The sequence below is a fragment of the Haliotis cracherodii genome, unplaced genomic scaffold, assembly GCF_022045235.1.
Source record: "Haliotis cracherodii isolate W230 unplaced genomic scaffold, xgHalCrac1.p SCAF_13, whole genome shotgun sequence".
NCBI classification, from domain to species: Eukaryota; Metazoa; Mollusca; class Gastropoda; order Lepetellida; family Haliotidae; genus Haliotis; species Haliotis cracherodii.
In genome coordinates this window covers 33230095-33245179 of record NW_027266268.1, presented here as the reverse complement: position 1 = coordinate 33245179, position 15085 = coordinate 33230095, and the positions used below count along the sequence as shown (strand labels likewise).

Genomic DNA, 15085 nt, shown 5'->3' with positions numbered 1-15085 from the left:
TCAGCAAGCCTGACCACCCAATGCCGTTAGTCACCTTTTATGGCAAGAATGGGTTGCTGAAGACCTATTCTACCCCAGATGAGCACATGTGATTCTATGCAGGGCAGTATTCTGAACACATCAGAGTGAATGGACATGGTTGACCATTGCTTCCAGCAGTATTCCAGTATTCCAGGTCTGTGAGCATCAAGCCTGATGTGATGCAGGTCCTAAATATTTACCATGGAGATTGTGATGACATTTGAACAAGCATAGGATACTTGCATAGCTAAGGGGCATAACTCTTCACAGAGAATTATGGCGCTTTGGATCCCTGGAGCACCATGACCTGGATAGGAATGTGCCAAACCAGTGTCTGACAGTTAGAACATGAAGACAGTCTAAAAGGGGGTCCTGATGGGGGGATCCCATAAGCAGTAAGCAGTAAAATTTAGGTACTTTTTCATTAAGCAGTAATTTTTCTTCTTTTTCAATAAAATTGCTGCGAAATTTCTTTAGGGTCGCATATTTGTTTCACAAAAATGCCAAATGAACTTTTCAACAAATATTATAATATTATCACAAGGTTATTATACCTTTAGCTTCATCCTGGCAATTCATATTTTTAATACTGGGTAAAATCTCAAATGGCTATACATTCTAGACTAGTCCCTTGCATCAGTTGCGCAGCCTGCTTTCTGTGGTGAAGCATTTGGGTCATGAAGACAGACTGTTTTTGACCATTTTAATCATTTTACGATAAGCAGTAAATTATTGATTTACGTTAAGCAGTTATTTTTTGGTATTTTCCATTAAGCATTTACGATAAAAAAAGATGAATTTTACGTTTACGATAGTGTTTGAAGGGTGTTTTACGTTAAGCATTAAAACCCATCAGGACCCTCCTAAAACCAATTGCAAATGTCTGGCCATGAGTGACACAAATCACACTTATGTTGTTAAAAATTACTCATGATTATGTCGATGGCTATTTCTTCCAGCTGATGAACTGAGTACAAATAACACACAAAAATATTGTTTCATATAATTTTAATAAAAAAGTTGTATTTATTAAAATACATTTTACACACAATGATTATTTGGCCAAAAAACATACATGTATTTGTTCCTTCAAGTTTTGGTTTGATTATTACTGTTTTGGAGGTCCAAATATCTCATACTCTCAGTATGAACTTTACAAGATATTAATGCTTTTGGACCTGCCAGACAATAGGCACTGAAGCTCACCTTCAATGTTGAGCACTACTGATTTGTTACATTCTGTATTGCATGTTAAGAATGGCGTCTTCTTCAAGTCTTCCTCTATGTAACCGGTGTCTTATTCAAACACATCAAGATTTCTTAATTACTACTTTGTTAACAGACATGTAAGCAACATTTTACCAATGGGGAGAAAAAACTTCAAATTTAAGAAAAAAAATTCCCTGCCAAGTCTGATAACTCACTTAGGTAATAACAAAGGTGCTTGTATTCCATGCAAAATCAGTAGCAGACCCATCCATACATTTTCCTGGATGCTTTAAAACTGTGACTCTCTCTACCTTAACAACACTTCCAGGTCAGTTACATTACTTCAAGTTTGGGAAGACATGTGCACAATACATTACATCTTTGAAACAGAAAGTCCTGTACTAATAGCTACCTTAAACCAAGTTATGAGCAAATCCATTTTAATGACAACACTTATGGTTGAGGAAAACAAGACCTATTTAAAACAGAATATCTAGCGACCTTACATACAGTAAATGCTTCTTAAATTATTGTCTACATGAACCTTTCTTCAGCATATGACCCTGGAAGGCTTTGACCCCTGACATGGAAGAGATATACACGTCCCTGGGACGTCCAAGCACAGCATTGTTTAAAAAAACTCAAAGAGCAACATCAGCATTCAAATTCTGAAACAAACTCAAAGCACGGGGCTGCTTAATATACACCTGCCAAAGTGTTGACTCATATTTTGTCTCTGAAATGAAAATTGCTCAAAATTTATTGACATAGTCTATTAATATTTCATGGAAATAAGGCCAGAGATTCTCTTCATTTTCAAAACTTACGTGTGAATTCAGCCAATTTGAACCAATGTTGAAACTGTAGAAATCTATTCATGAGTGAGTGAGTATGGTTGGCGGGGACACCAGAAATGGGCTTCACACATTGTACCCCTGTCAGGAATTGAACCCGGGTCTATGGCGTGACAAGCGAACACTTTAACCACTAGGCTACCCGACCGCCCAAATTTATTCATGCCAAAGTATCTTAGATTTGTCTTCATCATTTCTGTTCCAGTGTCTGTATGAGGGACGACCAAAATTGTGTGGATATGTAAAAATAGCTGACTGTAATTCATTGACTCGTTAACAGAAACACTCTGAGTGGTGTTTCACTTATGAGGGAGGATGTGTTAGGTTCAATTAAACATATTTGTGGTCACTCCAATATCAGGTTTGTAAATGAAACACTTCTTGCATATTATAAGCAGGGCATAAGCCATAGAAACCAAAAGCAAATTCGCTGTCGCGCCTATAACTTAGAATCAGCAAAGGTCATAACCAATAGACTATCATATACGCACATGATTATATTGTCAAAGTGAATGATGTCAAAGTAAGCTATCTAGCACTGCGGGAAATAGGAACTCAAGCATCACTAACAAACAAACAATAATGAACATTTACAAATGATAAGAATATTGCACAAAAAACATGCAGCAATAAATTACATCAGACATACACTGGTATGTTTCAGCAATTTTCCAGGCATACAACATCTGTGTTTACAATGTTGCCTTGAGTGTGGCGGGACAAGCCAAGCTTTACCCACTAGGCTACCTCCTTCTCATGAGTAAGTGAGTGAGTGAGTTGGGTTTAACGCCGCTTTTAACATTATTCCAGTTATATCATGGCGTGTCAGCTTAATGTGGGAGGAAAGCCCGAAGTGATGCAGGTCTCAGACGTTTACCTCTCCGGTGAAACCCACGAGCACGGGTATGGTGCTGACAAACCTAGAATCATAACCGGGGCAAACCGGGATTCAAATCCACAATCATAGGTTTCTGGAGTGCCCAAGGGACGCAACAGCGAGTCACAGCGCCTTAGAAGACTGGGCCACTCCCCTGCCCCCTCCTTGTCATGACATGAACAAACATAATATCAGGTACAAATGAAAAATTGATAGTGTCACATACAATGTAGAAATACATTTAGCATATCAATGTCATTATTCTCAGTAAACACTCAACAGAAATATGAGAATCATAAGAGATTGTTTAGCCCCACATCCATCAATACAAATTACTCCTTCTACAGTATTATTTGAAACACGGGCCATTCTTCCTCTGACAAACAGACCATACTACCAGTGTATTGCTACACTATCCTTATCCAGGCAATGCCCCCTTCTACCACGCAGTGCTCTTTCAACTAATCAGGTGCAGTTTTTCAAGGCAGAGCTCCCTTTCAACTGACAGGTAGCCCTTCTCCAGGCAGTGTCCTTTCAACTGACAGGTGCCCCTTCTCCATGCAGTGTCCTTTCAACAAAGCAGGTGCCCCTTCTCCAGGCAGTGTCCTTTCAACAAAGCAGGTGCCCCTTCTCCAGGCAGTGTCCTTTCAACAAAGCAGGTGCCCCTTCTCCAGGCAGTGTCCTTTCAACAAAGCAGGTGCCCCTTCTCCAGGCAGTGTCCTTTCAACAAAGCAGGTGCCCCTTCTCCAGGCAGTGTCCTTTCAACAAAGCAGGTGCTCCTTCTCCAGGCAGTGTCCTTTCAACAAAGCAGGTGCCCCATCTCCAGGCAGTGTCCTTTCAACAAAGCAGGTGCTCCTTCTCCAGGCAGTGTCCTTTTCAACAAAGCAGGTGCTCCTTCTCAAGGCAGTGTCCTTTCAACAAAGCAGGTGCCCCGTCTCCAGGCAGTGTCCTTTCAACAAAGCAGGTGCCCCGTCTCCAGGCAGTGTCCTTTCAATGAACAGGTGCCCCTTCTCCAGGCAGTGTCCTTTCAACAAAGCAGGTGCCCCATCTCCAGGCAGTGTCCTTTCAGCAAAGCAGGTGCTCCTTCTCCAGGCAGTGTCCTTTCAACAAAGCAGGTGCCCCTTCTCCAGGCAGTGTCCTTTCAACAAAGCAGGTGCCCCTTCTCCAGGCAGTGTCCTTTCAATGAACAGTTGCCTCTTCTCAAGGCAGTGTCTTTTCAATGAACAGGTGCCCCTTCTCTGGGTGGTGTCCTTTCAATGAACAGGTGCCCCTTCTCCAGGCAGTGTCCTTTCAATGAACAGGTGCCCCTTCTCCAGGCAGTGTCCTTTCAAGAACAGGTGCCCCTTATCTGGGCGGTGCCCTTTCAACAAAGCAGGTGCCCCTTCTCTGGGTGGTGCCCTTTCAATTTTCAGGTGCCCCTTCTCAAGAAAGTGCCCTTTCAACCAAGAAGTGCCACCTTCTATGCCGCAGTGCCCTTTCAATGAACAGGTATCTCTTCTGCAGGCAGTGCCCCCTTACCTATGCAGGTGCCTCCATCAGGAAGGTACTCACTCAGGCTTGTCAGCTGATTGTCACTGACACCACACATACAGGGCCATACAGGATATACCCTGACTACAAGTATCTTCAACACAGGACTAACTTACAGACAGTGAAAGTATTTTTTAACAGTAAATATTCCAAAGCTAAGCACCACAGTCAGCAGATAATCCAGGAATAATAAAGTATGGACCTAACAAACCAGTGATTGACGTCATGAGCAACAATCCATGCTGACAGGCATGATGAGACACAATATAACCAAGTCACCGACTGACCCACCTACTGAGTACGAAAACTGAAAACACCTTTCACATGAAACACATTCTAACTAATTTGGCAAGTTTGTATTGTTATCTTCAAGAGAGGTATTCGGTTTTATAGCTCTAGCCCACTGAGATACCATGCTGTGATTTAACATGCATATCCCACTTAGACACTCAGTCTCCCTGTTATTGCCAAGTGCCAGGCAGGGTAACAACGTCTTTTGGTATGACACCCTGGGGATCTAACCCCAGACCTTCCACTCTCCGGGCTGACACTCTATCCACTAGACCATGGAGGCAGTTCAGGAACGACAGAAACACTGTGCTAAGGTGGAGATAAGAAAGATGGATGATGTCAATGTTTCTTCGACATGATGCTGTGGCGAGATTAATTTACTTTTCTTATTGTTAGGTTCATCCTTAAATCACTGAAGTAAACTCAAAGTTCTGGGGCCCGTCAATATAACATTGAGATACCATATTCGACGTAATAAGCGCCCCGCTCTAATAAGCGCCCATGGCAATATTTGCTAATATATTGGCTAGTGAACAATCCCAATCAGCACCCCTTCCAATTGATCAATGTACACAAGACTTATATATATTCGTGTATAATATGCACTCGTGTGTTACATGCACCCTTAATTATGGGCAATTAAATTCTGGAAAATATATCTGTCATACATAAACATTTAAGGCTGTCAGCATAAACCACGAAATTTATCTTTCAACTCTGCTTTTTTCACCAAAATAATATTCTAATAAGAGACCCCTATTTCTAATTTTGAGAGTGCCCCAGGCGCTTATTACATCAAATACGGTATTGTATTTTGAGACAAAGTGGGATTTCAACCCATGGTCACAGGTTTCTGGTATGCCTAAGGGAGGCAACTCTGAACTCCAGACTGCGGCCCCTTAGACAACTGTGCCACCCGTGCCCCAGTGCATGCTGTAAATACGGACATAGTAAGTTCAGAAACATGATTTTAAGAAACATGGTCATATCACCTGAATAGGCTATTCTGTACAAGGATTTAAGTCTTTACTAAAATTAGATATTTAAAAATTACAACATATCTAAAAGATATTACTTATACATGTTTGTACTGCTAGAAAAATGATGTTATATGTGTGGCTAAGACAGTGGACAGTGTCAGCTGACTGTGATGTAACCATGGTAACACACTGTCATGAGTGATCTATGGGCGGGCTCTCGGACATGTTGCGTGTACAGATGGGCGGAGATTGTCGTGGTAAATTGATCGGTATTCGGAGTGTGCTCAGTGGGTCCGACACGTAACCTGAAAAGACAGGAAAACAGTTATCACATGATTATGGACTGTTCCGAGAATTATTCTACGTAATGGGTATAACATGGGGAATACAGACTTTCTGCATAGTGAGTGGGTGAGTGAGTGGGTTGGTGAGTGAGTGAGTGAGTGAGTGGGTTGGTGAGTGGGTGAGTGAGTGAGTGAGTGGGTTGGTGAGTGAGTGAGTGAGTGAGTGAGTGGGTGGGTGGGTGGGTGAGTGAGTGAGTGAGTGAGTGGGTTGGTGAGTGGGTTGGTGAGTGGGTGAGTGAGTGAGTGAGTGAGTGAGTGAGTGAGTGAGTGAGTGAGTGAGTGAGTGCCACTTGTAGCAATATTCCAGCAATATCACGGTGAGGGACACCAGAAATGGATCAAAGCTAGGTATGGGTCTGACAGGGAGAATACAGACTTTCTGCATAGTGAGTGGGTGAGTGATGCCAAAGTTTATATTGCAATTTCACGTTAAAACAAATTCAAGTGATTCTATGGCATCTGTCTGGCTAAATGGTTCTAGTTTACGTTTCTATAAATCTAAAACACTGGATTGTCTGTCTAGTGCAGACTCATATGACTGTCACCATGGAGCTTGAATACTGCTGAGTTGGGCTTTAAACAAACAATTAAACAAACAAACGCGATGCTGTGACATAACTGTGAAACAGTGAGTGAGTGAGTGAGTGAGTTGGGTTTAACGCCGCTTTTAACAGTATTCCAGTTATATCGCAGCGTGTCAGCTTAATGTGGGAGGAAAGCCCGAAGTGATGCAAGTCCCTGACGTTTACTACTTCGGTGAAACCCACGAGCACGGATATGGTGCTGACAAACCTAGAAACATAATCGGGGCGAACCGGGATTTAACTGTGAAACAACAACCATATAAATCTAAAGTGAATAATGTAGATTTTTCAGTATTATTTTTTAATCCTCTTGAAGACGTGCAATTGGTCCTGAGACCTCTGATTCCCGAACAAGGAGGTCAAGATTCACCAATAGCAGCTGTACTTATCATAAAGTGTTTGTAGAAAAATCGACCAGTTCTCACCATTTTTGTCAAGTTGTGGGAATGGAAGTCGTCTTCTTTGTTCTTCTCCTGGGGGAACACTAAAACATGGAACACGATTAAGAAACAAGTAGGAACCAACCCAGTCTCACACATCCACAACATCAGGAGGTCTCCTGGTCTGGATAAAGAAAATATAACTTTTTCTGACACATTTTTTCTCTAAAATAGAGATGTTAGTAAAATCTAAATATTTTTTACATTTGTATACTTATCCTGCATTACTCCTTAATGCATTCACTGCTTACTTACGACAACTAGAAGGACAGCCTGCGAAGGTCCTGGGTGAAGAAATAAAGTTGTTGTTCTCAAGTCCCAATCAGTGGCCTTCCGTCGCTGTCCTGTGACCTTGATGACACCTAAGGTCATCTTCACATCACTGCCTGTCGCCCAAGCTCTTAGAAAAACATACTTTTGAGGTTTCTGAAGCCAAAGTGGGGAGGCAAGTCTTACGACGGGTGGGCCTTAAGCGTAGTAATGCAGGATAAGTATACAAATGTAAAAAATATTTAGATTTTACTAAATTTTTTACTTATCCTGCATTACTCCTTAATGCATCTGTATCGGACGGTTTGGAGGTGGGTAAACCTTCAGAATACAGAAACCTCAATAATTCACACCCTACAATACGACACCAGTTGGTCGATAAACCGTGAAGCGGAAAAGTTCAGAAAGGAAACAAAACGCCATTACGGTAGGGTTGTTCAAAAATCAAAAAGATTGAACATAGGAATTAAAGAGAAATTCCCTATATATACACGCATAGTAATAAAGAAAATAATAGCTATTCAGCTAATTCTTTACTTACTACGTCATCGAGCCGTCGCTGACAAACAAGATTGTCTAATATTCTTCCACTGGCGGCGACTGAGTGACTGCACATGGAAGTTGACTGGCTCTGTATAGGGCGAGTTCATTACTTGCGTCAGGGGTTGGCAACCTACAGGATAACAACCAGAGGGCCAAACTTCAAACGTTTTCGACATCCCCGAGAGCCCCAACGCGAAGGTTATGACTAACGAAAATATGTGTCGAATCTCCAGAAATATCCTTCCGTGATTGTTCCAAAACCACAAGTGCCGTGTTGAGTCCTGGTAAGGCTGACACCTTGAGATCTTGAGGGTAATTCGCTCTCGGCGAGTTCCGTTTGGCGATCTCGTATGTCTGAAGGATTACTGCACGTAACCATAGAGATATGGTGTTTGCAATTATGCGACTAACTTCGGTCGTTGACAAAGTAAATACGGGTATCAATGACCGCTTCCTCGAACTCCTCGTCGAACTCCTAGTCTTGGAGCGTCGAATGAAAACTCGAACTGCTCGCACCGAGCCCAGGAGAACTTCACCATGTACGATTCCCACACTAGTCGATATCGGTGGGATGGTGAAGGAACGGTCGGGTTGGCCCGGTAGTAGATTTTAGCAATAAAATCCCAGCATAACCCTAGATGTCCCGTTCCGTGCGTCCCATGCTCAAAACGGATCCGGGTTGAGTCGATCACATGTAGTTCGCTCACCCGTACCGCCATTGCTAATGCCAAGAGAAACCATTGTTTCCTTGGTGATGTCCAAGCTCCTCACAGCGATAGCCCGTTCGCGGAGCTCTCTATACTATACCGAGAGTGTAACGAAGGTGTCACGCGATGGGAAGGAGCTTGAAAATGAGGATGAAATGAGGATGCAATGAGGGGCTCGAAGGGGGCCCTCGCAAACCTCGAAGTACCACGTTCAAGTCCCAATCAGGTGGCTGGAACTTGGCCTTCTGATCCTCAAGCCTGAATGAGCATAATATGGCCTGTAGTTCCGTGACCTTAATCACATTGTGATTTTCCGGAAACGGCCAACACTAAGATAATTGCAGCCAATTACGTAGTAATGGTGCTACCTTCCGAGTGTTTTTGGGTACGCAATGTAGGAGGTATTCCTCTAGGAATTGTGACGCAATCGTAGGGTCTTGATTCTTTTCTTCCCTGTAAAAAGTCTCAAGTGATCCCCACTTGTCATCGTCGTCTCTGGGAGAGTAACGATGAATTAAAGCTATAGCTTTCCTGCCCGTGTCGAAATAACCCTTCGCACTTAAACGCCTTTTAAAGACGAACCATGCGTGCAGACGTTGGGTGAGGCAATTTTCTGTTGAGGGTGGATGAGTAGGTTGGACCACTGTGAGAGGGGTAGTGAATCGTTTTAGATTTTTTCGAGCTTGACGAACTACCCTCTCGCCGGTTACCAGGGTGCGACCAAAGGAGAGATCGAGATACCTTGTCTCCTTGATCCCCTGTATCACCTTGGGAAGTAAAAGTGGTGGCAGAAAAGTGTTAGTTTTTTTGCCCTTCCCAAGTGATACTGAACTCGTCCACCGCCCAAGTCTGCGGATCCGGCAACGGGGAGATATACGTCATGAGTTGGTGGCCTAGGCAAGTAATAAACAAGTCAATGTTTGGTTGCCTGAATTCCTGAAGCAGTAACTGGAATGCTTCTGTGAGAAATTTCCACTCGGTGGGAGCCACCCTGTCTGGACGTGATAAAGTATCGGCCAGTCTGTTTCTACATCCTGGGATGTGCTGAACTATGAACTTTAGTCACAGCCGATCCACTAGATGGAACAAATCTGAATGTCCTTAGAAGTAAAGAGTGGGAGTGTGTTGTTCCCCGATTGCACAGGCACCACACCACAGTGCTGTTGTCTGTGGATATTGCGAGTCGGGCTAACTGTAGTTGATTCTGCCAATGTGATATAGCCAGAATTAAAGCTTCCAACTCCAAGTTGTTTGTGTGCCACTTCCATTGAGCGCCGGGCCATAGCCCTGAGTTTATCTGGTCTTGTAAGTGAAGACCCCACCCCTGAAAGGGGCCGTCCACAAACAGGTGTGTATTCGGGGGAAAACCCGAATAAGGAGACTCCGCAGACATTCAACGCCACAAATTGAGGCAAGGCTCTAGCTTAGTCGGTAGAGTGATGGCCTTGAGTGGATCCTGACTCCTGATGTAAGGGTTCAGGAAAAAATTGAATTGGTCGCAGTTGTAAGCGGCCCATGCTAGTTAACTCCTGTGCCGAGGTGATTAACCCTAGCAACACTTGCCACTGGCGAAGTGTGTGTGGTTGGTGTAGAGTAGATGACAAAAGAAGTAGAAACTTGTGCCATCTGTCCCTCGGTACAGATAGGATATCCTGGTCTGTCTTGAACAGGTCTCCTATGAACTGAAGTCAATAGGAAGGAGAATACTCCCGACTTCGTCTCGTTGATTGTCTATCCCAGTTATTGACATGTGTTGATGATACAGTAGATCGCCCTCCATCTACGACTCGAACCAAGTGTTCGTCACGTGTAGATAGTTATTGGCTTCATTACTCCTGTAAATAGCCATAAGTGTCACTGACATGTCAAATGGGAAATACTACCATTGGTAGTGAACCTCAATGAACTAGACCTGAAAAGTCTACGGTTGGGATGGATAGTCGAGACTGATCAAGAGTCAAACGTTCGTTGAACACAGAGATTGTGGATCATTCTCATCTTGTCTGGGTCCTTCATGAGTACCAGGTAGGTGTGAGGATAAAACCCCGGTGTAAAAACTGGGTTGTGAACCCACTCTACAGCTCTTCTTACCAACAGTATATCAATGTTGGATTTTCCCAATCAAACTGTGGTCAACGGTGGGGTTATCTCTACCCGTATACGGACACCATGATATAGTGCGATAAGTACGAAATCGTCCTTGAGACTTGTCTCTGCCACTCCCTTCTCAGTAAGGGAATGCTGGTCTTCCCTGAGAAACGCGCGTCAAGGCTTATAATTCCCTGACTTGCCAGCCCGCTTGGACTTTCCAAGCTTTTTGGGAACTTGACTTGCGTGTCTGCGATCTGTTCGTTGAACAGGGGAGTAGATGACCAAGGTTGACGTAATAGACTGCCCTTGAAACCAGCATCTCAGTTGGAAACGCTATAAAGTCTTGGGTGTAACGGTAATCTCCGTCAGAACGGTCTCAAGATGAATTTTCCTGGGGTCAAACTGACGCTGTAGGAAAAACACGATAGTTTGAAAGTGATCTATTCAGATAGGGTTATCCTCTAATAGATTCTGATCCACTGCAAACATTGACGATATTGGTCGCTTAAATGACGGAGCAAAAGTGAGTTTTGGAGAAGTCTTCCTCCAATGACCTCGTGGTGTCCCTCTTATTTACCCTGTTATCAGGGGAGGGCGTTACTGACACGAGATGGTTTGCTTCCCAATCGGGTACATGTGCTAAGCTGATCATGTGCCGGTTACGTAACCGAGTACACTGTAAGCCTTGGGCTAACGTCATTGTAGAGACCTTGATTGGTACGCAGACGCTGCGCTCAGCGCAGGTCTGGAATGTTGGAACAGCGCTAAGCTGATCGTGCGACGTTTGCGTAATAGGAGCGCATTGGGTAGCAGTCAGACGCTGCGCTCGGCGCAGGTCTATGCTGGATATGTTGGAACAGTGCTAAGCTGATCATGTGTCGCTTGCGTGATAGGAGCGCTTGGGTAGCAGTCAGACGCTGCGCTCGGCGCATGTCTATGCTGGATATGTTGGAACAGCGCTAAGCTGATCGTGCGTCGCTTGCGTAATAGAAGTGCTTGGGTTGTAGTCAAGTGCTGCGCTCGGCGCAGATAAATCAGACACAAAGCTCAAAAGTATTGAATGGATCAAGGCTTGCGTCTAATCTACCCCCATCATAGCATCTTGATACGCTGGTGCTGTCGCCGACCTCACAGATTAACATACATGTATCTGGAAGTGTCCGGCGGCTGAAAAAATAAGAGCAGTTACGATACTCACAAAATCCTCCGGTATTGTTGATTTCGGTGGATGGTGTACTTCTGCAGTCACAGGCGTCATAATACCTGCTGATAATAACGGTTGGGTGGTAATGACCGAACCATGTCATTCGCTATTCTGCGATAGTGACATTCCTCTCGTCTCACGACGGAATAACTGCAAAATATGATTGTGAGTAATCTGCTTTTATATAGTAAACTCGTTGGATTAGAGATTTACACAAAAATTACATCTTGAATTTGGGCGAGCACATCTACATGCATGCCTAGGACCGTGGATAAAGAGCTTTGGGCGAATATTCCACGACAATATGTACACCACGCAAACATAAGTTACGCAATTAAACCATTGAAGAAATGGTACTGGAAGAATGCCGTAGAATTGAACAGTAATCTATCGGCAAAAATACGAATTCCAAGGGTATACAATATTTTTATATACGCAATTCATTGTAAACCAAGGCTATTTACATTTAGAGATTGGAGAGCACATCTGCTCGCAAACCAACCAACGTGGATGATAATCTTTGTAAGGTTTTTTCCACGACAATTAGTACAATGCTCAAAGGTATGTTACACAATTAAACCCTTGTTGATGAGACAATACTGGAAGAGTGCCGAAGAATTTGAACTCTAATCTATCGGCAAAATTATGAGTTGCAAAGGTATACAATCTTTTTGTATGCGCAACTAAATGTAAACCAAGGGTATTTATATTTTCATTTAGGGTTTGGAGAGCACATCTGCGTACAGACCAAACAACGTGGATGATAATCTTGTAAGATTTTTCCCACGACAATTAGTACCACGCTCAATCATAAGTTACACAATTACGCCATTGTTGATGAAGCGGTACTGGAATAATGCCATAGAATTGAACAATAATCTATCGGCAAAACTACAAGTTGCAAGAGTATACAATAGTTCATATACGCAACTCAGTGTAAACCAAAAAGACCAACAAAAACCTATTTAATTGCATAAACATAGGTACGCAATAAAAGAATTGTTGATAAAGCGGGACTGGAAGAATGCCGTAGATTCGGCAACCATATTTTTAACGAGTTGAAAAAGTATACAATAATTTGAGTATACGCAACTCACTGTTACGCCAAAGCTAGTAGTATTTAAGAACATAAGAATATGTTATACATACGTAGCTAAGAATTGTAAACAATATGACTACCTTGGCAGGCAAACGATTGTAACACAATTCAAAATGGCGGCGAACAACAATATTTTGGCGGGAAAAAAGACAAGAGTCTTTACACGCCTAATTAATTCACATAAAACTACACAACATGGTGAAAGTAATATGAAAAGAATACATCACCCATCGCAGATCAATTTTTAAGATTGTAGACAAACTGAAGGTATAAAATTAATCCAAAAGGAGAGCTCCGCTTGGACACGTCCTAGCTGTGCTGCGACAAGCAGTGATGTGAAGATGACCTTAGGTGTCATCAAGGTCACAGGACAGCGACGGAAGGCCACTGATTGGGACTTGAGAACAACAACTTTATTTCTTCACCCAGGACCTTCGCAGGCTGTCCTTCTAGTTGTCGTAAGTAAGCAGTGAATGCATTAAGGAGTAATGCAGGATAAGTAAAAAATATACCATTTACTATATGATTGAAAAGAAGGGTATCAGTATTATTCTGTTGTTCTGGGTACACTTAATTACCACATAACTTCAACTTTACTTTGTATACTCCCAGCCATCGCCCCGAGGCAAGGGAGTTAACTGACTATAAAAGTCCAGTTTCCAACCTTGACGAACCAGGCAGGTATTATGGAGTTACATTTTGGCTGGACTAACGAGTCTATGCATAGTCCAATCAAAATTGCGAACCGAAATCGAAATCCGGTTCATAAACTGTCATGCAGATTTCGGTCGATTGCAGGATTTGCAAAGCATGTGCACCGCCAACTCGTTGTCAACAGATATTTTCCTAATCTTTTCAAGTTTTTAATCAAGGTGCTCACATGATTTGATGCACTTCGCGATGAAAGACCCATTTTATCACAATATAGATCTTGATTGTCGATCAGATCGCCTTGTCTTGGCGCCGCCATTTTGTTTGAAACAAATGCAAGTGACACGAGAGGTGGAATCCAATTGGTCCATAGGCGAGGCATAGAAGGGACATGACTCAATCGAGCCCAGGAATTCCAGCCTAGTTCGGCAAGGGTGGAAACTGGACTTTTAAAGTCAGTTAACTCTCTTGGGAAGATGACTCCCAGCTGAGAGCTGAGAATGAAATCTGAGAGCACACTGATCCATTGATAATGAGGGCCACTGCATTCAACCAAGTCAGCGAGCCTGACCACTTGATCTATTTGGTCGTCTCTTACGACAAGCATGGGCTTCTGGGGACCAATTCTAACTGGGGAGCTAGTCTAAACCTATACCCGTGAAGGTCAAGGTTAGAATTGGTCTTCAGCAACCCATCCATGCTTGTTGTAAAAAACAACTCTGCTTGTCATAAGAGGCAACTATGCTTGTTGTAAGAGGCGACTAACAGGGTCAGGTGGTCAAGTTTGCTGACTTGGTTGATGCATCTAATCATACCCTAATTGCGTAGATCGATGATCATGATGTTAATAACTGGATTGTCTGGTCTAGATTTGATTATTTACCGACGCTGCCAAACAGTTGGAATATTGTTGAGTGCGACTCACCACAGGAGCTTGCACAGATACAGAGATACATTGTTTTGTTTGTTTGTTTGTTTGTTTGAATGTTGTTTAATGCCACACTGAGCTATATTACAGCTACATGATAGTGGTCTGTAAATAATCAAGTCTAGACCAGACAATCCAGATTTACATCATGAATATCGATCCACGCAACTGGGATAGGATGACATACATCAACCAAGTCAGCGAGTCTGACCACCCAACCTGTGTGTCACCTCTTACGACAAGCATAGTCGCCTTTTACAGCACGGGTCAAGACACACTGTGCCTGGTACTGACGGAACACTGACCTACCCCACATCTAATACAGAAAGACTACTAGGATCATAAAACCTGAACCGAAATATTGGAAATATCAAACAGAAAAACAGAAACGTTCACCACACTAATCCTAGATTATTTTCACAAAAACAAATAATATATATTAAGTGTGATGAATTTTGATAC

General features: G+C 42.9%; 1 protein-coding gene across 1 annotated transcript in view; it reads right to left on the bottom strand.

The window, feature by feature from the left end:
- Positions 1-1282: 1282 nt before the first annotated feature.
- LOC139459872 (serine/threonine-protein kinase TNNI3K-like) overlaps positions 1283-15085 on the bottom strand; it is a 38811-nt gene continuing 25008 nt past the window's right edge. The window contains exons 22-23 of the mRNA XM_071241583.1: positions 7116-7174; positions 1283-6067 (exon numbers count right to left, since the gene is read on the bottom strand). Of these exons, the coding sequence (XP_071097684.1) occupies positions 5955-6067; positions 7116-7174 (172 nt within the window). The 3' untranslated portion in view covers positions 1283-5954. The remainder of the gene's footprint in view (positions 6068-7115; positions 7175-15085) is intronic.